This window comes from Sciurus carolinensis, chromosome 3, assembly GCF_902686445.1.
Source record: "Sciurus carolinensis chromosome 3, mSciCar1.2, whole genome shotgun sequence".
NCBI lineage: Eukaryota > Metazoa > Chordata > Mammalia > Rodentia > Sciuridae > Sciurus > Sciurus carolinensis.
Window position 1 is genome coordinate 164271925 of NC_062215.1, and position 24057 is coordinate 164295981.

At 47.2% G+C, this 24057-nt stretch overlaps 3 protein-coding genes across 12 annotated transcripts in view; 2 read left to right on the top strand and 1 right to left on the bottom strand.

The window, feature by feature from the left end:
• Plcd4 (phospholipase C delta 4) overlaps positions 1-15801 on the top strand; it is a 46492-nt gene extending 30691 nt beyond the window's left edge. For 4 of the 6 annotated variants that reach the window (XM_047543060.1, XM_047543057.1, XM_047543059.1 and 1 more), the window contains 3 exons: positions 411-560; positions 639-752; positions 980-1331. In XM_047543060.1, the coding sequence (XP_047399016.1) occupies positions 411-560; positions 639-751 (263 nt within the window). In that variant the 3' untranslated portion in view covers position 752; positions 980-1331. Of the gene's footprint in view, positions 1-410; positions 561-638; positions 753-979; positions 1332-3659; positions 3751-4321; positions 4487-13972 lie in introns of those variants that run through there. The other 2 variants (XR_007107606.1, XM_047543061.1) reach the window with 2 other exon arrangements.
• On the bottom strand, positions 386-19961 carry Znf142 (zinc finger protein 142). 4 transcript variants are annotated; one of them, XM_047543052.1, is made up of 9 exons: positions 19755-19961; positions 17393-17703; positions 14066-14665; positions 12808-12975; positions 11001-11825; positions 8368-8545; positions 4723-7615; positions 3829-3934; positions 386-2922 (listed from the first exon to the last, which is right to left on the bottom strand). In XM_047543052.1, exons 2-9 carry the CDS (start codon positions 17673-17675, stop codon positions 2453-2455), a joined length of 5523 nt encoding a protein of 1840 aa, XP_047399008.1. In that variant the 5' UTR covers positions 17676-17703; positions 19755-19961; the 3' UTR covers positions 386-2452. The 4 variants fall into 4 exon arrangements, with proteins under 4 accessions (XP_047399008.1, XP_047399009.1, XP_047399011.1 ...); XM_047543053.1 differs by lacking the exon at positions 19755-19961 and adding an exon at positions 19483-19593; XM_047543055.1 differs by lacking the exon at positions 19755-19961 and having other exon boundaries at positions 14066-14144; positions 17393-17415.
• Positions 19962-19988: 27 nt separating this feature from the next.
• Positions 19989-23977, top strand: LOC124979008 (mitochondrial chaperone BCS1). Of its 2 annotated transcripts, none has more exons than XM_047543063.1 (8): positions 19989-20112; positions 21525-21893; positions 21989-22128; positions 22337-22531; positions 22781-22844; positions 23075-23244; positions 23440-23557; positions 23675-23977. In XM_047543063.1, the coding sequence occupies exons 2-8, from the start codon at positions 21574-21576 to the stop codon at positions 23922-23924; spliced, it is 1257 nt and encodes a 418-aa protein (XP_047399019.1). In that variant the 5' UTR covers positions 19989-20112; positions 21525-21573; the 3' UTR covers positions 23925-23977. The 2 variants fall into 2 exon arrangements, with proteins under 2 accessions (XP_047399019.1, XP_047399018.1); XM_047543062.1 differs by having other exon boundaries at positions 20033-20169.
• The last annotated feature ends 80 nt before the right edge of the window (positions 23978-24057 follow it).

The following is a 24057-nucleotide window of genomic DNA, read 5'->3' on the forward strand; positions in this document are numbered from 1 at the left end:
GTCCACCCCCACGGGGGTGGGGGCAGTATGGAATAGTACAAGGAATCCTGGCCCCTCACAGCCTTCAGTGACTTGGGAAAATTGCTTACACATTCTGAGCCTGTTTCTTCACCTGTAAAATGCTGATCGCTATCTAGATTAAATGAGAATACAGGGAAAACAACTCAGTATGGGCCTTGAGAAGCCAGGCATGGTGGTACACACCTGTAATCCCAGGAACTTGGGAGGCTGAGGCAGGAGAACTTAGCAAGACCCTGTCTCAAGAAAAAAATGGTGGTGGTGCTGGGGATGTAGCTCAGTGGTAGAGTGCCCCTGGCTTCAGTCCCCAGTACTGCTAAGAAGAGAAAAAAAAAAAAAAAAAAAAAAAGTAAAAAATGCATTTCTTTATTCCCTCCTACCCCCCACCTTAGGTTTTAATCCCTACTGGGGTCAGACACTGTGTTTCCAGGTTCTGGTACCTGAACTTGCTGTGCTGCGTTTTGTGGTTAAGGACTATGACTGGAAATCCCGAAATGACTTTATTGGTCAATATACCCTGCCATGGACCTGCATGAAACAAGGTGAGACAGTCCTCGGATCTCTGGCCAATACCCTGGCTCTGGCTGCCTTCCTAATGTTGTCCTCCTGCCCCTTTCCAGGTTACCGCCACATACACTTGCTCTCTAAGGATGGCATAAGCCTCCACCCAGCTTCCATCTTTGTGTACATCTGCATTCGGGAAGAGGAAGAGGAGTCTGAGTCTGATTTCTGAGGTGGGTATTTCACAGTGTGGGTGGTGCACTGGCTTTAGATGGTGAGAACAACCTGGATGCTCCAAAGAGAGCAAATGGAGATGGTATAAAGCTTCAGATTGTGCATTTCCAGGCACAATACCTTGCCCTTCCTAACAAGCAAATCTAGAATCTGACTTTTCACCTTTTTTCTCTTCCTTTGTTTTCACAAGTCTTTGGTATCTCTCCTGCCCTTTCTTTTTGTGTAGTCTGTGCTGGTGTTCCCTCCTTCCTCTTGCTGTAGGCTGCCCCACACTCAGATCTACCACTAATCTCTCCCGTCAACTCTGATACGAAAGCAGATTGCCACTAGAAACCCAGAGAGGGGCCTGGAGCAAAGAGACTTACAGAAGTATTATCCCTTTAACTTCCTCAAAGCCCTGAGCCAAGGGAAGGATAAATCAAAGCTCCTCAGGCAAAGGCTGAGGAAGGAGACCTGACCCTAGGACTGTACCATGACTCTCCAGAGAACAGTGCACAGCCCTGTCCCCACTGGGCTGCTCCTCCCCAGTGCCACTGGTGTAAACAGAGCTTCTCTCTCTAATTTGGCTCCAGTATGGTCATTATTGGGCAAGGGGAGGTACAAGGGTTGGGGGGACATTTGGGGAGTCAGATGGATCAGGGAAAAGGTAGAAAATCAAGCTTTTGACTGGGGATATAGCTCATTTGGTAGAGTGTTTGCCTCACATGCACAAGGCCCTGGGCTCAATCCCCAGCACAACCACCAAAAAAAAAAAAAAAAAAAAAAAATTTTCCAGGGAGCATTCCTGCACATGCTATATAGGAAGGACACAAAAGAGAGACTTCTGAGGGGCAGGGCAAAAGGAGACAAAGGTTTATGTGATTCTGGCCTTCCTGGAAAGTTTGCCCAAAACAGTCCTGGTTTATGTTTGTTGTGTCCCAGCATAATTATTAATGACATCTTCTTTAATTTTCCCAGAGTGCCTCAGTTCAGAAGATGAAATACATAGTGAGGCATTACAGAATTACACTGTGAGAATTCTGAATTAGAGATTTACCTCCCTAATCATCTGCCTTTTAAAAAGCCTTTGTGCTTTTACTCATAAGGGCAGTTATGGGCCAATCTAAGGATTTATGTTGAATAAGGACAAGCTTAAGGACAGAGAGAAGGCAGACTTGGATCTATTTCAGAACCTACCTCTGAGTGAACATGGAAGAGATAAAGGAGGAGCAGGGGTTTAAGAGGGGACAGGGCAGATCAAGATCACAGCCTGGAAATGCCAAGTCAGGGGTTTGGATGAGTCTATGGCAGTCATTCTTTTTAACATGCTTTATAGAGCATCAGGTATAATAGCACATGCAGTTAGATACATCTGTTTTGAAGGTGCTGAAAGAAAATAGGATTTGATATGGTAAGAAGGAAAGAAGACGGAGTGGATAAAGATCTTATAGCCATGAACTCTAAGAAACTAGAAATTCACAGGTTAAAAACACTATGCACTTCAAAGAAGAAATCAGTGTTTTGGTCCATGTCTCTCTCTTACATAGCTGTTCATTCTCAAAGTACTATGGCCAGAGTCCTGGGTGGGTTAGGGGGTTCCAGGCACACTGACACCACAAAGGCAGTCCTTCTTTAGGCCCTGACCTCGTCAGGCTAGCTCTGTTCCCAGTATGCACATCTCTGACCACACTCTCTTCCTGTTTTAGTGGTGGGTAGGCTCTCAGCCCTCAGGTCCGGTGGGAGGAGCCGCAGGAGCTGGAGGGCTGGGATCCTCCAGCTTTACATCATACAGGTGCACTGTCGGGGTGGTGGGGTCTTTGCCCACACCCTGGTTTGGGTCGGCCTGGTCAGGATGGTGCCTGCGCACGTGCTTGACCACCTGGAATTTCTGCTTGGCCTTGTAGCTGCAAAGGCGGCAGAAGAAGGGGTGGCGGTCGGTGTGGGTAAGGGCATGATGGCGCAGGCCAGCAGCCCAGCGGAAAGCACGGTGGCACACATTGCACACGTAGGGTTTGGCCTCACTGTGCTTGCGAAGGTGGGTGCGCAGCAGGAAGCGCGTCTTGAAGGCCTTGCCACACTGCTCACACATGAAAGCCCGTGCTTCTCGATGCCGTGTTTCCCGGTGCACACGCAGTGCATCAGCCCGGTTGGTGCAGTACTCACACTCGGGACACTGGTATGGCTTCAGTCCTAAAGTCAGGAAATAAATCACCATCGAAGAGGGGACAGAACAAGGCTCAGTGGGCCATAAGAGTCACTGTGGATATATACTGGGATATAAAGGACACACGTGGCAAGCTAATGATCATTATCTTTGGAATGTTCCAGTCATGTCTGACAATTCTTTGACCTTCTTTCAACACACTCTGAATACATAGGTACCCAATGGACACTGATAACTAACTGGACCTCTAACCAACTAGCCATCTGATAGTAATGAGTACTCAAATATGGTAGGTTATCAAATGGGAAAGCCCAGCCCTCTTTTGTCATGTGATGCTCAGAGAATTTGAAAACCCACTTAAACACAATTCCTTGTTCAAAAACTCAAAGAAAATGTTTAAGAGGGAAGAGGTAAAGATGAAATAAGCATCATTCATAGAAGCAGAGGGTCTTGAAATACATCTGATCAATTCCTCCACAAATGGGGGAACCATATGCAATAATCAAAGGCAATCATTAACTCTTCAGAGAACCACACCCGGAAATGGAAAAGGACAAATCAGAACAGGGCGCTCTCCCCTATCTCCTTATTTGTGATAGTTGCATCATATCTGTATACAATTAGGTAGACCTGTTCTCAATCACTCAAGTTTGAGTTGGGGTTCTCTATGGGGGAGGTAGGTGACTTTATACCACAATTCCTGATAAATTTGCAAAGTACATATGCCCAGGTTTTCAGGTTTACCCTCTCCTATTTCTGACAGGTATTCAATGGGCTGGGGAACCAGTCTGGTATACACATTCCCAGCCTACCTGTACCCCCAGTATGAAAATCAATGGTGGCCCTGAATCTAGGTAAGGACATACACCACCTCAGTGAAGTTAAATTTGACAGCGAACAGGGGAACCTTTAAGCCCAAACCACAGACTCACCTGTGTGCTTGGTCATGTGGTACTTGAGCTGGTTGACCCACTTGCACTTATAGCCACATTCAGGACACAGGTACTTCCGTTCCTCCTTGTGTATCCGCATGTGGTACTAGAAGAGGGAAGAGCAAAAAGCAGAAAATGTACTCCCCTTGGTACTCACTGGCTGTAGAAGGAGGGACAAGTAGGCAGAGAAACTATTGGCGGATAACCCTGTTCCCTGCTCCCATCCCATCTACACTTCCCTTACCAACTGCTTCCCTCAGAATGGTCACTTTGTTACCAACCTCACCCATTCAGCCTCTCTAGGTCTTCCCTGACTATCTCAGTTCTGACACTGACAGTCACTGGGTGAGTTAACTCCTAATTCTCAGTCTACTAATCTGTAAGATGGGGAATAGTAAAAGTTTCCATATCTCTTATTTTTAAAGGATTAAAATCATGGTACTGGGCATTATAGTAACTGCTCATATTCTTTTTCTTTTTTCTTTGATATTAGGGATTGAACCCAGGGGCACTTTACCACTGAGCTACATCTCCAGTCTTTTTTATTTTGAGATAAGGTCTTGCTAAATTGCCTAGGCTGGCCTTGAACTTATGATCCTCCTGCCTCAGCCTCCCAGGTTGCTGGGATTACAGGCGTACACCAAAATGCTTGGCTGTCCCATATAAATTATTATGTCTTTATCACATGGCAAGCATGTATTAAAGAATTGTATTACTATATGACCCTATGAAGTTGGTAAATATTATCTCCTTTTTATAGATTGGGATCTGAGCCTTAAAAAAGAAAAAGAACTTGTCCAGAGTTACACAGCTAATATTTAGAAGAGTCAGGATTAAAGAAATCAGAGCCTACATTCCTTCTATTTCCTGCCCATTAGCCCCAGATGGTATTACCTTGAGGCGAGAGGGGTCAGCACAGGCATACGGGCAGAGGTGACAGCGGTAAGGCTTTTCCCCAGTGTGAATGCGGCTGTGCCACGTGATCTTCTGCCGGTTCTTGGTGCTATAAGCACAGTCAGTACACTTGTAGAGCCGAGTGCCCCCATGCCCTTTCACATGGTGATCTAGCACAAGCTGATGTCGACATGCAAAGTCACAAAAGGGGCAGCGCAGAGGGGGCTGACCAGCATCCCCATCCGAAGCCTTTGGTGCAGCTGAATTCTCTTCGTGCTGTTCTAGGTAGTGCTTCACCAGACCCACACGCTCCCGGGCAGCAAAGTCACAGAGCTGGCAGCGGTGGCTGAAATGCTGCTGCCTCCGGTGCTCTTCCAGGGCTGGCCGGCTCGGGAAGGCCTCCTGGCAGGCCCCACACTCCAGCCGTGGGTGCTGTTTACGGGTGTGTCCCCGCAGGCTGGCAGGGCTGGGGCACAGCAGCCCACAGTGGGAGCAGTTTAGAGGCCCCTCAGTGGCCTCTGCAGGAGAGCCAGGGGCAGGGTGAATGGGTTCAGGGTGTCTGCGTAGAGCATGCTGCTTAAGTGCTGTCTCTGAGCTGAACTGAGCCTCACACTGGGAGCAGGCAAAGGCTGGGGTGCCCTGGTGGCAGCTGTTGACATGGCGAGTAATGTCATGGCGCAGATAACCACTGTAGTCACAGAGTGGACAGAAGTGGGTGGGTGTTTTGTCATGTACCCTTAATCGGTGCAGGCGCAGTTTTGAGTTGGTACCAAATGTCTGGGGGCAGGAGCTGCAGGGGATACGGCCAACACCTGTGTGTCGGGACTGGTGAGCCTCTAACCGGTACCGTCTGGTGGTAGAAAAGTCACAGAAGGGGCACTGATGTGGCTTCACCCCTTCATGCTTGAGCCGCCGATGCTGTTGCAGGCACCGGTTCTGTTTACAGGTGAAGCCACAGTCCCCACACTGCAGAGGGGGCCGGGAGCCACGGCTTGGGATTGCAGTAGGGTGTCTCCGTTTCTGGTGCAGCTTCAGGGCAGCAGCAGCAGGAGCAATGAATGGACAGAGGCCACAGTGGAGCTCTCCAGACCCCAGGGGGCAGCCTTTAGTCTGATGAGTCCTCAGGGCTCGTTCCTGCTGGCAGCGAAAGGGACAGGTGGGGCAGGAGAAGAGGGCCCCCTTCTGCTTCTGAGTCAGGGCTGTATCCCCATTACTAGGGCTGGACTGTGTATTCCCATTACTCAGGGGAGCAGAATTCTCATTGTTCTGAGGGGAAAGAGAAGGCTGGGTTTGGGGGGAACCTCGCTTTCCTCCCCGGCCTCGTCCCCCTCGGCAGCCTTCAGCCACATGAGAGGTGATAGAGGACAGCCGAGAACAAAGGAACGTGCATGAGTTGCAGTGAAACTTGCCCTGCTCAAAGTAGAACTTCTCTGTGGTCTCTGTGGGTGAGGAGTTTCCTGTGGGAGGGACTGGGGAAATGGAGGGTGTGGTGAGAGGCTCCTCTATTTCTGGATCCCTGGCAACTTCAGAAGGAGCATCTTTTGGAAGCAGCAGCTCTACTTCTAATGGTACAGGTGGGGGCTTCTCACCTTTGGCATCGTCTGACGCCTGGATCCCTGGGAGCTTAGGATGCAGGGGGATGGGAGTGTCTGCTCTGGGCAATCCCTTGTTCTTCCTGAGCAAAACAGGGCACTTTTTCAGCATGTGGGTGCTGAGTCCACGTTGTTGCTTAAAGCTAGTCCCACACTCAGGGCACAGCAGGGGCTCCCGGCGGGCCTGGCACCCTGTTCTGGAGTGCAGGTTCAGGGCCTTCTCCCGGCGAGTGATAAAAGGGCAGTGTGGGCAGCGGAAGGCTCGTCCCTCTGCCTGGATCACTACCATCTGCACCCGCCCCTCCAGCACTAGGGCCTCTGCTTGCTCTTTGTCCTGTTTCCGTAGGGCCTTCAATAATGACTCTGATTCTGGCAACTGAGGCGAAGGTGCTGTCTCAGCAGGTGCAGTTGCTTTGAAGGTTCCTGCCCAGCTATTAGAGGCCTCCTCTGATGATGAAGGATTTCTGGGGGACTCAGACACTGGCTTTTCCAGAATGGGCTCTTCTTCAGCACCCAAGCCAGGAGTTCCAACACCTTCAAAGCTGGATAGCATAGGTCCTTCCAGTCCCAGGGGCACTGAGGCATCCAGGGGCCTGAACTCCACAGGGGCTGTTTCAGTGAGCTCCTCAAGAGGTGGCTGAGCCACAGGTTCCAGTTCTACTCCCAGGGCCTCTAAGTGTAGTGTGCAGCCACCCTCCTCCACATCTGCTGGACTAGAGCTGCCAACCAGGTCATTCCCATGGGAAGCCTCACTGCCATCCTGTCTCCTAGTGCTGACCTCACTTGTTTCTGGCAGGGCCTGATCCAAACTGGGGCCCATGTCAGGCTCATGGCCTGATCCCTCAGGCTGGGCAGATAGCTGGCTTGAGGGCTCTGAGTTTGGTGGGGGTGTCAATGACTGTCTTGCTCCAGGCTCTTGACTGGTATCACGGAGCTGCCAGACGTGGTCCCCAGGCACGTAGCCATGGGCCTTGCGCTTGTGGAAGAAGAGTGTGGTGTTGCTGAAGGTGCGGTAGTCACAGAGGGCACAGTGGAACTCACGGAGACGAGTGTGCTTGCAGTTCTCATGGCTCAGCAGGGCCTGCTTGTGGCGGCTCTGGTAGTTGCAGTAGCGGCAGGGGTAGAGTGGGGCTGGTGTGCCAGGATGATGCTGGGAAGCCATATGCTTCTGCAGCTCATACTTTCGCTTGCAGGCAAAGGCACACACCTCACACATCAGGGACTTGCCCTGGTGCCTGAGCTTATGGCTGCTCAGCTGATCAGCCCGATGGCAGCGGTAAGAGCACTGGTTGCACTGGTATCTGATGAGGAAGGAAAGAGAGGGTGATCATAAGGAGGTAGGTGTTAATAGTCACTGAATAAATACCTTCTATGGGCCATGTTTTAAACTCCATATTGTGCATGCATCATCTAATTTAACCCACCTTTCTACTACCCAAAGAAACATGTATTTCTGTTTTATAAATGAGGTAGTCAAGGCATAAAAGTTAACCTGCTTGAGGTTGGTTCCAAAGGAAGTGAGGCAGAGATAGCTTAGCTTCAGGGCTGGTGTTGTAATCCCTACTCTCTACTGCTTCCTAAAAGACAGTAATATGGGTCAGCACCATCTACTGTGGATACTAAGGAGCTGACACGAATCTAACTCTTTGGGACAGGTTTTTATGCCTAGTACTCATTCTCCTATGGAAGCATGAAAGCTCCAGCCAGCTGCCTGGATTTGGAAGTAGCCAGGATAGCACCATAAATAGAGATCCTATCTACTCTTCCAGGACCAGACTATGAGAACTCAAATACACCTTAGTCTATAGGCTTTCTTCTAGGTTTAGACTGCTGCCTCCCTTGGGCCCAGAGAGTGCTCACCATGCAGACTGGGCTACAGGCACAGGGGCTAGCCACCTGTAGGTGATAGAGTTGAGATGGTGGGAGCAGAGGGCATTAGATGGAAACTCTCCAGCGAATGGAAAAAGTCATGGGGCCAGAAGTTGGATCTAAGAGAAGACTAACTTGGCATAAGTTTCTTGGGATAGGGATATAGGCATGTGTGTGCTCATACCTGAGGTCCCCTGCATGTTTTCGCATGTGCACGCTGAGGTAGTGCTTCCACTTGGTGACATAACCGCATTCAGTGCACATGTAATCCTTGGTGTTGGAGTGGGTGAGCATGTGCTTAGATAGGTAACTCACGTCTCGGCAGGTGAAGTCACACAGCTCACACTTGTGCGGTTTCTCACCTTACGTGGGGAGTAGAGATGAGAAGGGAAAGAACACATGTCAGACACAGATCAAGTGTGTGGTCAGACCATTTTCTCCAGGAAGTTTGCCTTGATGCCAAGCAGGAGCAAAAACTTCATATGCAACTTGAGTTATTGAAAACTTCACAGCAATCAAGGCTGTTTCACAGCCTTGTCAGACAACTATTCCCCTGGCTCATACACAAATGAAAAGAAGAAAGTAAAGACTGAGTTTTTCAAAACTAGGTCTAAAGTCCACTCTTGATTTATACAACTTATTGGCATTAATGACCAACTACTCCATTTAGACCAATTCCTTTCAGTTTTCTGGAATAGAGAGAGAAAAAAATCAGGCAACAACACTGGTTAAGAACTCTCGGGCTGGGGTTGTGGCTCAATGATAAAGCATTTGCCTAGTATGTGCAAGGCAATGGGTTCAATTCTCAGCACCATATATAAATAAATAAAAATAAAGGTCCATCGACAACTAAAAAATTTTTTTAAAAATTATAAAAAAATAAATAAATAAAAGAGCTGACTGGCTGGGTGCTATGGAGTATGCCTATAATCCCAGCAATTGGGACGCTAAGGCAAAAGGATTACAAGTTGGAAGACAGTCTTAACAACTGGGTGAGACCCTGTCTCAAAATAAAATAAATAAGGGCTTGGGATGAAGCTCAAAGGTAGAGCACCTTGGGTTCACTCCCCTGTATCAAAAACAAAAAACCAACAATAATAACAAAAACCCTGACTCTGAATTCCAATATTATGATAAGTATTAATGCCCAATTGTGGGCATTAATGTTTATATAGTCAGGCACATTTCTGGGCACTTTATAAAAATGTCTCCTCACTGAATCTTCATAACATGCCTAGGAGATAGGTACTATTATCACTGTCATTTTACAGATGAGGAAACTGAGGCATAGAGAAATCACAGAGCTATTAAGTGGTAGTTCCTACCATATATCTCAGTTTCCTTGTCTCCAAAAAGGGGGCAACAAAAATACTGATCTCCTTTGGCTAATATGAATATTAAATGAGTTATCCCAAAGTTGTCAGCGGTGCTCAGAGTGAATTCAAGGATGAGGTGTCCAAGTAGTTGGTTGGGACCCGGCTGGGGGGCCATGTTTTACCCAGCTGCCTTCCCTGTGGTGAAAGGCAAGCACATGGCATGCTAGTTCTGGTTCTGACACTAGCTGTAGATCTAAATTTAACTTCCCATAGTTTGTCTCTTTTCTCCTCTTTACCTGTCTTGCTTACAAGATTGTTATGGATTAAATAGGATAGTACACATGAAAGAACTCTGTAAACTGTATAATACTATACAGACTTAAGTTTTAGGAAAGGTCTCAGAAACAAGAAATTTTGTAACAAAATCATGTACAGAAATGAACTATTCAATGGAAACAACAGTGGCTTTGTGCCTCAAACTGTCTAAAAAGGGCATGGGTCTCCTACCACTGACCTGCATCCCCAGCCCTTTTTGTTTTTTGAGACAGGGTCTCATTAAGTTGCTGAGGTTGGCCTCAAACTTGTGATTCTCCTGCCTCAGCCTCTCCAGTTGCTAGGTGTGTGCCACCATGCCTGACATGGTAGAAAGTTTCTTAACGTCCTGTTGATATGCTCATCTTTATACAGATCCAAAAGGGATGATGCTATAGCAGGAAGCATGATTTTGTTGTTATCTAGCATCAGGAATGCTGGCAACCAATTGAAGGGTCTGGTCAGGTATGGTGGCACACGCCGTAATCCCAGTAGTTCGGGAGACTGAGGCAGGAGGATAGCAAGTTCAAAGCCAGCCTCAGCAAAAGTGAGGTGCTAAGCAACTCAGTGAGACCATCTCTAAATAAAATATAAAATAGGGCTGTGGATGTGGCTCAGTGATTGAGTGCCCCTGAGTTCAATCCCCGGTACCCATCCCTCACCCACCTCAAACAAACAAAACAACTGAAGAGTCTGAGGTGAAACAAGTACAACTTCCAGGTAATTAGAGATGATCTTGTTTCAGTGTCATGGATGCCCCAACTATGGAAGCCCATGCATATGCATGGTTTAGTCACCTTGCCTCCTGTCTTTCACAGAATATTCCCAAACTTGAACTGAAAAGGAAGGCATGTGTCCTGGTCTGGGTTTCTCTATTCTAGACTGGGTGGTCATCCTCCCATGCCTAAGGTTGAGGCACAACAGTATAGCAATTACAGCACAGGCTCTGGAATCAAACTGCCTAGATTCACATCCTAGCCTGACCACTTTATTAAAAATGACACACAACGTATGGCTCATTTGCAAACTTGGGATACTATAGCAGTGTTCAGGAATTCTAGGTCAAGTGAAACAATGTGTGTAAAGGCCCTTTGTGTGATGTCTGGTACACAGTAAAAGCTCAAGTTAGACATTATCATCACCATCATTATTATTACATTATCATAAGGACAGATGGAAGCTATCTCACCAGTATGCAGCAGCATGTGTCGGATGAGCACCCTCTTGTGGGCAGTGGCAAAGTTGCACTCAGGGCACTGGTGGATTTTCTCATGAGCATGCATCTTGCCCACGTGGTCCTGGTAGGCCACTGGGTTGAAGGTGGCAAAGGGGCAAAAGGTACAGCGCAGTTCTTCGCTGCCAGGGTGGCCTTGCTTCTTGTGTTTTCGGAACAAGTGCTTGTTAGAACAGGCAAAGTCACAGTGGGGACAGTGGAAAGCATAGTGGCTCTTGTGGTGGGCCTCCATGGCTTCAGCTGTGGCAAAGAGCATGGGACATGAGTGATGGCGGCACTCCACAGCCCGCACCCCATGGGTCTCCTTCAGGTGCTTTACAAAGGCCTTGCGATCAGGGGCTGCATAGCTACAGCCCTCCTGAAAACAGGGCAGGGGTAATGGCTCTGCTGCGGCTGCTGCCGTGTGGCTCTTGAGGTGCTCCTTGAGTGCCTGGCTGAGACGGAATTCCTCACGGCAGACGGGACAGGCATAGGTGTCTGAGTAGAAGTTAGAAATATCCTCATGCATGCTGGCCATGTGGCGGTTGAGTGCATTCCTCTCCACTGCACTGTAGTGGCACAGTGGGCAGCGGTGGGCCTTCTCACCCAGCTCCCGCAGCAGATGGGTCTTGAGTTTGCTCTTGCTGGTGAAGAACTTCTGGCAGTTGGGGCACTGGAGGCTGGGGTCTGGGAAGTGGAGATGCAGGTGTTCTACCAGATGGGTCCGCTTCTTAAAGCAGCGTTTGCACTCTGGGCACATGTGTGTCTTGAAGAGGCACTCAGTGCTAGAAGCCACATCCCCTGGAGGATGGAATGCAAAGAGGTAAGAGCAATATTCTTCAATAGCCTAGATGCAAACCTTGTGTGGCCTCTCCAAGAACCCAAACAATATGGTCCCAAACACTGTAGCCTCAAAGAAGAGGGAGACACTCAAAATATTAAGAGAAACCAAAACACAAGGACTTCTCAGGCCTTGTAGTAGACTGTTTCAAGTGCTTCCCTCAGTCACCAATGTCTTTTTTGTTGTTGTTGTTGTAAATGGACACAATACCTTTATTTTTATATGGTGCTGAGGATGGAACCCTATACCTCATACTTGCTAGGCAAGTGCTCTACCATCAAGCCACAATCACAGCCCCTCATCCAATGTTCTTGAACCTCTATTTAGAGCAGCTCAAAAGAACAACCTGGATGGACCATTCTTGTTCTTGCCTGCTGTAGGAGTAGGCAGAGGGGTCAGCAGGGTGTGTTAGAAGAAAAAGAGCCCCAAAGGGAATGAACAGAAGGAAAAAAGTACTCTTACTTCTGAACACTGGCTCACTGGGCTCTAGATTAATAGTGAGCGGGTAATAAATATAGTCAGATCTTTCCTAGTCACCTGACAGTAAATATGCTACATAAGGGATGCGTTTCAGATAGTCTATTGAGCAGGAGACCTGTGAAGCAAAGACTGTATATATCCTAGGAGGTCAATAGTAGGCAAAAGGGGCTGCTGGTAATCAGTAACCTCTGGTATCTTTATGTTATGACATCATCCTCTCCTTCTTGCAAAAGAGTTTTTGCTTGAGGAAAACCAGCCGTGAACAAATTCTATTTGCCTACACCCCGTGTTACTGGAATCTGGGCTTGTTGATCATTTTTCCAGTTGACTTTTGAGTCAAGGCAGAATAGAAAGATGGATCTGAACCAAAGTTTAGAAACCCAAACCCTGGAGCCTCAATGCCAGCTTCTCCACTATCTATCTTTCTACCACCAAGAGCTTCAAGCTTACTCATGTCATTACCTTCCAATTCCTTAGCCCCCTGGCCATTATCCAGAGCTTTCTGGGAGGCCTTCTGGGTGCCACTCTCTTCTTCTTCCTCAACATCATCTTCCTCAGCTGACACCTGCCCAGGCAAAGTTATATCTGCTTCCTCTGAAGGTTCTCCCTCTCCTGGAGGTAGTTTAGGAGCTGGAGACACAAAATTTAATGAAGTCCACAGGAGTCAATAACAGTACTAAATGCTGTACTTTTCAATTTATTGCTTAGCAGAATCATCCCCTCCCCTTAAGCAGAAGGGAATTTGGGGTTCTAATTTGTTAAGTATATTCCCACTCAAGACAGGGATATGAAGACTAGAAGCTAAGCTACCAGGAGTAATTCACTTTAAATCAAATCTTGGATAACAGCAGCCTCAGATTCCTTGAAGGTTAGAGTTTTGAGGTCACTGGGGTGAGGGTAGGGGCTGAGAGGTAGAGATTTCTTTGGTTCAGGTCCCCAGGGATAAAGGCTGGGATGGCTCAGTGCCGGTGAATGTATCCTGACAGCTCAACTGTTCTATTGAGAAATTCAACTTAGTGAGTCAAGTTCACATCTTGCTCTTCAAATCTATCTCTTTTATCCCCTAATAGCTGACTCAGACAAAAAGTATAACTGGTTCTCAGGAAAACAGTCTTCCTTTAGGCACTAGAGCTTGCGTGGATCTTAGCAAACCAAGTTGTCTCATCATAATTCTGTCCTCTTCTGGGTCTATTCTCTCTCTCCTGTTCCTCTACTCTCCCCATGTTCTTTTTCTCTTTCTCTCTCTTTTTTTTTTTTTTTTGCTGTTATTATTGTTATTGTTTTTTGAGACTAAAAGAGTAGGAATTAATAAAGTGCCATTCCCCTTAAAGGTTCTTTTAAAAAATAACCCCAGCTTCTCCTGCCCAATCTCACTTGCTCTAAAGGGAGTCTACAGGCATTTGTGGCTACAGTCACTGGTGGACACTTTTACTGTCCCCTTCAGAAAGTTAAGTTCTGAGGTCAGTAGAAAATGTTGCTTAAGTAACTTTGAGTCACATGTAGCCTAAGCCAAACTTCACTTAGGGTCACAGTGCTCCTCTTTGTTCCATATATTCTGACTGGATCAAGGTTTCTAGATGCTTTTCCATCCCATCCAGTAATTCTATCCTCCTGACTTATTATCTAGATACCCTTGTGCTCAAGCACATTCACGGCACTGGAAACAAGTGTCTTCTATGAGATCAACTGTGGCTAGATTCTAGGATCCCTGGCTTCATACCTGCTGGCAGCTCCTGGGATGGAAGGCCCTGAACAGCAGAAAGTTCTCCCTGTGTCACAGCTCCATGGCTCCGCTGATGCTGCCGGAAGAGTTTGATGTTGGAGCCCATGAAGCTGCAATGGCTGCAGTGGAAAGGATAATGGGCCTGCCGGTGCAGCTCCATGCCCTGCTGGCTCCCAAAGAGTAGGGGGCAGCCCCGGAAAGAACATGGCACAGGAACTGCTCTGTGGGTCTGCCTCAGGTGCTGCTGCAGACCTTTGCGATCTTCAGCAGAGAACACACAGCCAGACTCCGGGCAGGAGAAGGTGTCGGGAGTGGCCCGGTGAATCTTGAAGTGGTTCTTCAGGGCCTGTGGTTGGGCAAATTCCTGTCTACATACAGGACATGATAGGGGGCTATCTGTCAGGCTTTGGCCCTGCAGAGCGCCATGGAGGGTGAGGTTGCTGGAGGGCAGTTCTACAGAGCCTGGGGGGCTAGACAGGCCCTGCACAGGCTGTATGTGGGTCTCACTGCACTGATGCAGGGACAGCAGAGTGGGCTCTGCGAAGCTCTGTTCACAGTGCTCACAGAAGTACACCTCCACCACCTTTACCAGGACACCTGCAGGCAGAGGACCGACAGAGAAAGGCATAGAATCAGAGAGAACAAGACTCATAGGAGTTAGTACTAGTAGAAATGTAGGCAAATCTATTCATATTCACTGAGTGCAGTTGGACTTCAAGTCCAGCTCTGCGGACTATAACCCCATAGATCAGGATCTGTTTATCTGGTACATGTGTTTAGATTCCTAGTATCTAGCATAATACCTGGCACAAGATGGTGCTTAATAAATGTGTTAAATGAATGAACAAACATCAATGTAATCTAGGAAGCATTAAGGTGTAATAAATTAGAAAGTTCCAAAAGAGAACAAAGACAAACTACAGAGGATATCTGCAATATAACTGCAATAAATGACAAAGTCTCACTTTCAAATTCTGTGATTTTCAAAGGCCCAAGAATTTACAAAATGGAGACCATCCTTTCTGAGATGAGCCAAATCATGTCTGCAATAATTGCTACCATTTTTAAAGCAATGGACAGGGTCTTAATATCACCATCTTTTGGTCCTCTAACCTCTCTATAAGAAGGAGGACCTGGGATTCTGCAAAGCTAACGCCACCATACTTCTTAGTGGTAGAGCCATGACTTGAGCCCAGGCCTGTCCTGTGGGTCCTTTTTTCCTTATTATTACTTTTAATTGTTTTTAAAAAAGTTCAATGCAACAATTTAAATGATGCAGAAGTATACAAAGAAATAACCACCCCCATAGTCTGGTCTCTCTTTTTTGGTACTAGGGTTTGATCCCAGGGACACTTAACCACTGAGCCACATCCCCAGTTCTTTTTATTTTTTATTTTGAAACAGGGTCTCACTAAGTTGCTTAGGGCCTTGCTAAATTGCTGAGGCTGACTTTGAACTTGCAATCCTCTTGTCTCAGCCTCCTGAGTACAGGTGTATGCCACCACACCCAGCTTCTTCTAGGGCTGTTTTTGGTCATTACCCTACAATTTGATTTTTTTTTCTTTTTTCATTTGCTGTATAACAAAGACATTTTTATCTATGAATAAATCTGTTTCATATTTCTGTCCTGTTCATGGAATTTCAGAACACAGATAAACCAAAATGAAATTCTTTCTTGATGGCAGATGAGATGTTTCCAACCAGTAAAAATAAAGCTGCTCTACACATTCCCATCCCTGTGTGCATGTGTATTTTTCTGTAAGACAGAATAGAATTACAGGGTAGAGTATTCATGTTGTAAAACTTCCTATGTAGCTACCTAACCTTCAAAAAAAATGCTAATTTATATTCTTCATAATTTGTAACTCACAGTCTCACCAACATTAGGTATTACACAAATTGTTTAACTTTTGCAAAGTTGAGAAACAAAATCACTATCCATTGCTTTAAAAATGGCTTGAGACAGGGTCTTGCTAAGTTGCCAATGTCTTGCTAAGTTGCTGAGAATGGCCTTGAACTTGTGATTCTCCTTTCTCAGCCTTCCAAGACTCTGAGATTACAGGCATGCACCACTGGACCAAGCTCATATGGTTATTTTTAACTATGGAATTTACTTATGTGAGATTAAGCATCCTTCATACAGTTGTTGACTATATTAACTTCTTATTTAGTAAAGTGAATGTAGATTTATTTTTTTAAAAATTTTTTTAGTTGACAATGGACTTTATTTTATTTATTCATATGCAATGCTTGGAATTGAATCCAGTGCCCCACACATGCTAGGCAAACACTCTACCACTGGGCCCCAGTCCTCTTTTTCGTTTTCTTGAAAACTTTTTCTTATTGTGCCAATCTTTGAACTATAAAGATATCAACTCTTTTAAATATATTATCCATTTTTGTTTTGTTTTGTTGTTGTTGTTTCACTGCACAGAAGTTAAATACTATATGGTCAAATTAACCAATCATTTCCAGTATTCTTTGTCACTATACTACATTGCCAGGGAAGTGGTAACAACTACAGCTGGCAGATGAGTTAAAAAATAGGGACATTTCAGAAAAATAGGAAGTTGTAGATGTGGGAAAGAGGAGAATCTTTCTATTAGGATAAATACAAATGCTCAATTGTAGTTATATTTGTAGTAGTATTGGGGACTTGAACCTGAGGCCTTGTGCATGCTAGGCAAGCTCTCTACCACTGAGTTAAATCCTCAGCTCCCTTTTCATTTTTGAGATAGGGTCTCAACAAGTTGCCCACACTGGTTTCAAACTTTCAATCCTCCTGCCTTAGCCTCCAGGGTAGCTAAGATTATAGGTGTGTACCACCATGGCTAGCTCAACCCTTCCTCTTAACATGCTTTGAATGAGTGAAGTACATTATGCACAGGAAGTTAGGGCAGGGAAATGCCAGTTACCTTTGGAAAGCCCTGCCAACTCCAGGGTGGGAGACAGGCTGGGCTTTTTGCCTAATCCCAGTTCCTGGGTATAGAGTCAATATGGGTAAAGAATCTGTGAAGATTGTTAAGAGTAAGGACAAGCCAGGATTGGGTAGAGGTGTCAGAAAGGTCTTCCCTTGTGGATCACTGCCTAGCAGACAAGAATCCCTTGTAGGATGGACTTTGCCAAAACCTTGGTTCAAAGCTGTGCAGTAATTTGCCAGCCTTCCATCAACAGACTCCAACTGCAAACCAAATTACAACATCTCAAAGTATAAAAATAGCATACAGTCTTGTGCTCTAATCATATTCACACAGAAAGATAAAAATAGAACACACCAAATCTCAAGGCTGCCTGTCCCACTAGCCTGCTAGCAACTGTTTGTACCTGGGGTCTCTCCAGGAGCTTCTGGGGATAGGGTTCCAGCTACTGTTTCCACAATGATCTCCATGTTCCCTGGGCCCTCTTCATTAGCTGTGGCCTCTACCAGCAGGCAGCCTGGGTCAGCAGGCAAAGGTGCAGTGTCCCCAGGACAGGTGCTCTGGACAGGTCCCAGAATTCCACGGTCAGAGAGAGGTGGGGGGATCAGCAAAAGCTCAGGACACAGTCCATCCATCTCCACAGTACTGTTGGCTGGCTGTGAGTCCAACACAGGGTCTGTCATCACCATTGATTTGTATGCTGTGGCCTCTTAAATGCTGACAAACCAACCAAAAGGAAAACAAAATATGGTTAGAGCTCCCACATTTTTCCCAGTTGGTGTGTGTACACAGCCCAGTACCCTCCAGCTTAGGCATTTCCTTCATGGCAGCACGATCAGAACAAAATGTATAAAAATGATAATATGGCCAATATTAGGAGAAAGTCAACAAGTTTTGGTCAACATATGAAACATAACAGTTTGTTTCTTTATACTAAGTGACTCAAATCTTAAACCAAGTTTTAGTTTTCTTCTCTGCAACAAAATTGGGTGGGGCAAAAGGATTTCAAAGGTCCCTTTCCCTTTTACTTTTTTTTTTTTTGTTACTGGGGATTGAGCCTATGGTGCTTAAGCACTGAGCCATATCCCTGGCCCTTTTAAGTATTTTATTAGAGACAGGGTCTAGATGAGTTGCTTAGTGCCTCACCAAGTTGCTGAGGCTGGCTTTGAACTTGAAATCCTCCTGCCTCAGCCTCCTGTCCTGCTGGGATTACAGGTGTACACCACATGTGGCTTCCCTTTTACTTCTTAATGCTGTCATTCCTCAGTGAGGTTATAGGGCCCTTCCATCACAATCTGGCCCCTGATGATTTCTCCAGACACAGCTTCCACCTCTGCCCTCAATAGACATCCGAACCTCATGATGCACCATGCCCTAGATGCATCATATTCTCTTTTTTTCTGCACACCCTTTTACTCTTAGCTTGATGTGCTTTTTCAATCTCTCTAGTCCAGCTAACCAATGCCTTGCTGTCCTTTAAGAAGCCTGCTCAAATGTCATTTCCACTCTGAAGGCTTCCTGACACTCTTAACTCTGTCTTCAGGGGTCCTGATGGTACACTGTGCCTATCAGAAACCCTGTCATGTTGCCCTATTGTTTAACTTATCAGTTTCCTTTCTTGATGTGAAACTTTCTGAGTTTAATGACTATCACTTCAATGTCACAAACAATGTCACTTCACCAACAAACTATGCAAGTAAGACAAATATGAGGATTCTAGTGAAGAACAATTGTGAGGGAGGGACATCAGAGTAAAGTCAAGTATCTTGTACCAAGTAGCAAACCAGTGGTTCCCCATATATAAAGTAACAAATTAAGAAATGTCAGACTCATTAAGATCTCAAACTGGAATACAACAGAGAAACCAATGGCAATTAAATGGCATATCCTGTTACACGCTAATAAAATTAGGTTAAGCTGAATAATTTTTGTAATTAATAAGAGTGACAATCCATAAAATGAGTCAGAGACTGAGAAAGGCCAGGCTGCAGATGAGAACTGACATTCCCTTTTCTCCAGACTCTCTCAACTCAAAACGCAAATCACAAAGGTGGCAGGGAGGTGCACTTCCGAGGTCAGAGGGATATCTTTGGAAACCGGCCTCCGTTTACAGCCTGTTATCTCTGCTCTGGGGAATCTTCCGCCTCGGGCGAGTCAAGAGTACATGGCGGTAGACTGAGAACCTTCACCCGCGCCAAGGCGGGTGAGATAGGTGCAAAGAGAAATTTGTCTTCCGGGCAGATCTGAGGAAAAGGAAGGTCAAATTATGGGAGAGGAAAGGCTTGGGGAAACAAGGAGCCCAGGCCTAAGCATATGGGCTCCCACCTGCCTCTGGGCTGACTCAAGGCGTGGTCTTGGTCAGATGCAGTCGCCACGCTTCTCTGGGCCTCAGCTTTCCTATCTGTAAAGTGGAGGTGATGACAGCGTCCACACTGTCCACGCTGACAGCGGGAGCTGGCGCACAAGAGTCAGAGAACGGGAAAGGTATTTTGTAACCTGCAAGGCTTGGGTTGCAACACCGTCATGACTGTGGTCCTGAGGAGAGGCAGCGGGTACCCGGGTGGGGTCCAGAGCGGTGACGCGAACGAGGCGCCGAGTGGCGGCTGAGATGCGCCGGGGCCCCGCTCTTCGGCGTGCTCCCTTCAGCACCTCCTCCCACAGGTCTCCACTGCCCAGGTCCACTTTCATCCTGGGGCTCGAGAAACTTTTGCCTCCAACTCGCTCCACCCAAACTCCCCCCAGATCCCGCCCCGCAGCGGCTCACTCACCTCTAGACCCACCACCGGCGGGAGCCGCATCTCTATGGTCGAAAGCGGCTGGAGCGGCCTCCCAGAGCTCCTTTTGTACTACCGCCCCCGGCCCAGCCGCCTCTAAAAAATCGGGCATATGGTGACCACTCTATCTTGCTCTTGGTACTCTATGGTTTTTCCTCCATCGTCTTCTCTCCCTACCCTATCCCCGAAGTCGAAAGAGGACCATCGAGAGTTGTGGGGCAGAGTAGCAAGGACTGTCTTGGTGGGCGTGGCAGGAAGTAGATTAAATAATTCGGGGGCGGGACCGAACAGCGCTTCCCCCAAAGTAAGGCAAGGCGAAACCATCGAGATGGAGGGCCAGAGAGTCATGGCGGTAAGGGGGCGGAGTGACCGAGAACTCCAAACCACGTTCCTGGAGGCTCGTGCCTAGGTGTGGAGGGGGTCCGGGGGGTTTCTGCATGTCTGGACCGCAAAAGAGGAGAGCTTTGTGGCCTCCCATGCATAGGTGTTTTGGAATTCTGGATCGCATTCTGAGCCTCAGCCGAGGTCACTGCTGTCAGTTCACTGTTCTGCGTGCCCGAGACAGGGCAAAGTGGAAGGGGTGGAGTGAGGTGGGGTGTTGGAAGAGTGCTAAAAACAATTTGGCTCCCTATTCCCCGTGACTCCCCCCTCCCCCAGCGCTAGAGATTGAACCCAGGGGCGCTTTAGTACTGAGCTACATCCCCAGCCCTTTTAATATTTTTTGAGACAGGGTCTTCCCAAGTTGCTTAGGATCTCGATAGGTGCTGAGACTGGCCTTGAACTTAGCAATCCTCATGCCTCATCAGTCTGCCGAGTCTCTGGACTTACAGGTGTGCGCCACCACTGCCGGCTTCGTGATCTTATTATTTACAGTTAGACCTAGTCAAATCTTATGAGATTGAATTCAGGAAAGACTCCATGGGTGAAATAGCAGATGGGCAGGATTTCATTTGGGGAAAATGAAAGGAGGAAGAGAGGTGGGAGGTGTTTTGCTTATTCGTTGGAACAGGAGTATAGTAGCTAAGCCAAGAAAGGTAAGTGGGTGCCTGTTGTGAAGGGTTTTGAGTACCAGACTGAGGAGTTTGTACCCAATTCTGAGATCTGTTGGAAACCAACCGTTGAAAGTGCTGGAGTAGGGAGAGTGATAGAATTAAAGCTGATCCTTATGATGAATGATCTGGATCTCTGTAGCTGTTTGGTGATGCAAGAGCTGAAGATCCATTAAAATGCCACTTCCAGAAGTAAAATTTTAGTTTTGAAGGGACAGTTTGGGAGGTAATAAAGGTCTAAAGTCTAAACAGGACATTAGGAATTGGGTGTGTGAGGGAGAGAGAGGGTATCTGAAGAACATTATTCATGCATGGTAACACATGTGATCACTGACAGTTCAGTGGAAGAGCCACTGCTGCTGATTCCATCTAGTCCCCTCACCCACCTTTAAAAAAAGCTTTTCCATGGACCACAAACCTTCTACCCATCCATTATCCTGATACGAGTCAGGTTACATTGCTCTCTTGGGCTTATGGAATTGCCAGATGTGGTCCTCTGACAGGGAAAAAGGTATAAGCAGGCTGATGAAAGGCAAAATGGAGCAAAGGGTTTGCATTCCAACACTACCCCTATACTGCAAAAGGAGGATATTGAAGCACATAGTATGCTGACCTATCCTTCCTCTTCTGGAGAAGGAAGTGGGGCAGGTTTGGGGACATACAATGGAGTCTGAGTCTAAAATAATTTTATGCTTTGTCCCATCTCTACTCCTAGGTTTCAGTAGGGCCTCAGGGCCTATAAGCTTCTGTGTTTCCCTTTCAAGATGCCACTTTCAGACTTTGTTCTGGCTCTGAAGGACAATCCGTACTTTGGGGCTGGATTTGGCCTGGTGGGTGTGGGCACAGCTCTAGCCTTGGCCCGGAAGGGTGCCCAACTGGGCCTGGTAGCATTCCGGCGCCATTACATGATCACACTGGAAGTCCCTGCTCGAGACAGGAGCTATGCCTGGTTGCTTAGCTGGCTTACCCGCCATAGTACCCGTACTCAGCACCTCAGTGTGGAGACTTCGTACCTTCAGCATGAGAGTGGCCGGATTTCCACCAAGTTTGAATTTGTTCCCAGCCCTGGAAATCACTTCATCTGGTAAGATGGAACCAGGGAAGGCTCTGAGAGAAGATAAAGAGAGCTGGATTTGATTGTTCTCCTTCACTCACCCTATTTTGACCATTCTTATTCAGGTATCAGGGCAAATGGATCCGAGTAGAACGAAGTCGAGAGATGCAGATGATAGACTTGCAGACAGGGACTCCTTGGGAATCTGTCACCTTCACAGCCTTGGGCACTGACCGGAAGGTTTTCTTCAACATCCTGGAGGAAGGTGTGGGATGGCACAGGCAGGCTTTAATAAGGGGGACTGCAAGGATGGGGACACTGGATAATAGAGGAAGGGCAGCTTGGGGAGGAATAAGAGGATGTGAGTCCTTGGGAACAGGAGCCAGGAGGCCATTTATTGCATAGTTCTACCTAACTGAAGAACAGTCATGGTGGAGAAAATTATTGGCATTGTCTTATCTCCCCATTTCCAGCTCGAGAGCTAGCCTTGCAGCAGGAGGAAGGAAAGACGGTGATGTACACAGCTGTGGGCTCTGAATGGCGCCCCTTTGGCTATCCACGCCGCCGCCGGCCACTCAGTTCTGTGGTTCTTCAGCAGGGTCTGGCTGACCGAATTGTCAGAGACATCCGGGAATTCATTGATAACCCCAATTGGTACACTGACAGAGGTGAGCAGCAGCTTAGGTCTGGGATAGGCTGTTTCTAACTATATTGTTAAGGCAGACAGGCTGGTCTCTGGCCAGGAGTGATATAAACCTCTAGACCAATTCCTAGCCATGAAAGGGAAAAAGTTGCCTATGATTTTTCCCCACACCAAAGTCAACAGGCCAATAGGGGCACGTCTAGGAACAAAATGGACACGTGGAACAGAGTATATGATTCACTTTAGGTCTTATTTATGTTGGCTGTATCCCTAGGTATTCCCTATAGACGTGGCTACCTGCTTTATGGACCCCCTGGTTGTGGAAAGAGCAGTTTTATGTGAGTAGTCAAAATTTCACTCAAGTCTGCAAAACAGCCTTTGTAGGAAAACTGGGCAGAAGAGGCTGGAGAGAGTAATGAATCTGGGGACCAGGAACCAGAATAAACATGTGATATGTGGAAGTAGGGGAAAGTCAGGCCTCTGAGGTACACCTCCCAAGACAGGAGGAAAGAGTTTGGACCCAAGAGTCCCCAGGTTGCTTACCACCTCCTCATGCCACTATCCACAGCACAGCCCTGGCCGGGGAACTAGAACATAGTATCTGCCTGCTGAGTCTCACAGACTCTAGCCTCTCTGATGACAGACTCAACCACCTACTGAGCGTGGCCCCACAGCAGAGTCTGGTGCTCCTGGAGGACGTGGATGCTGCTTTTCTCAGTCGAGACTTGGCTGCAGAGAGTAAGCAAGGGCGCTGGGGAAGTGGGGTGGTTCTCAGTGAGAGTAGTGGGGTATAGGAGTATGAGGAGTGGGAGGAAGTGGAATTCCACAGGGTTAACAGGTTGGCTATGAGTCACTAGTGAGGGACTGTGGTGGGAAATGGAGGAGGTGCTAATTTTAAGCAAGACTATGACCATGCTCTTCTGTCTTTTCAAGACCCTGTGAAGTACCAAGGTCTAGGCCGTCTTACCTTCAGTGGACTGCTCAATGCCTTGGATGGCGTGGCTTCCACTGAGGCACGCATTGTGTTCATGACCACCAACCACGTTGACAGGTAAGGAGGAGTGAGGCAAGAGTCCACTCCATTCATTCATTCAGAATTGGGAAGTTGAGATCATCTTTTTTGGGGTGCTAGTGAGACTGTTGCTTGTGACTTTCCTTTTCCTCTTAGGCTGGACCCTGCCCTGATACGCCCTGGGAGAGTAGATCTGAAGGAGTATGTGGGCTACTGTTCACACTGGCAACTGATCCAGATGTTCCAGAGGTTCTATCCAGGGCAAGCACCTTCCTTAGCTGAAACCTTTGCAGAACATGTCCTTCAAGCTACAACCCAGATCAGTCCAGCCCAGGTACAGGGCTACTTCATGTTGTATAAAAATGACCCCACAGGGGCGATTCACAATACTGAGTCTCTGAGGTAATCAACCAGGCCGTGCTGGGATCTCCTCCTAGAGGAAATCAATAAACACTTGCCACACTACCCTGATCCCTGACTCTTCCTGTCAGGTTGGTACTTGAGTACGAAACAGGAGCTGCAATCACAGGTGACTATAA

Excerpts from the sequence above, each read along its gene's own strand:
- Znf142 (XM_047543052.1), bottom strand. The coding sequence starts at position 17,675 with ATGGTGATGACAGACCCTGTGTTGGACTCACAGCCAGCCAACAGTACT. Across the intron at positions 11,826-12,807 it reads GGGGGCTAAGGAATTGGAAG|GGGATGTGGCTTCTAGCACT; the intron begins GTAATGACATGA and ends TCCATCCTCCAG. Across the intron at positions 3,935-4,722 it reads CTGACCCCTCTCGCCTCAAG|TACCACATGCGGATACACAA; the intron begins GTAATACCATCT and ends TCCCTCTTCTAG.
- LOC124979008 (XM_047543063.1), top strand. The coding sequence starts at position 21,574 with ATGCCACTTTCAGACTTTGTTCTGGCTCTGAAGGACAATCCGTACTTT. Across the intron at positions 22,532-22,780 it reads CAATTGGTACACTGACAGAG|GTATTCCCTATAGACGTGGC; the intron begins GTGAGCAGCAGC and ends CTGTATCCCTAG. Across the intron at positions 22,845-23,074 it reads TGTGGAAAGAGCAGTTTTAT|CACAGCCCTGGCCGGGGAAC; the intron begins GTGAGTAGTCAA and ends CACTATCCACAG.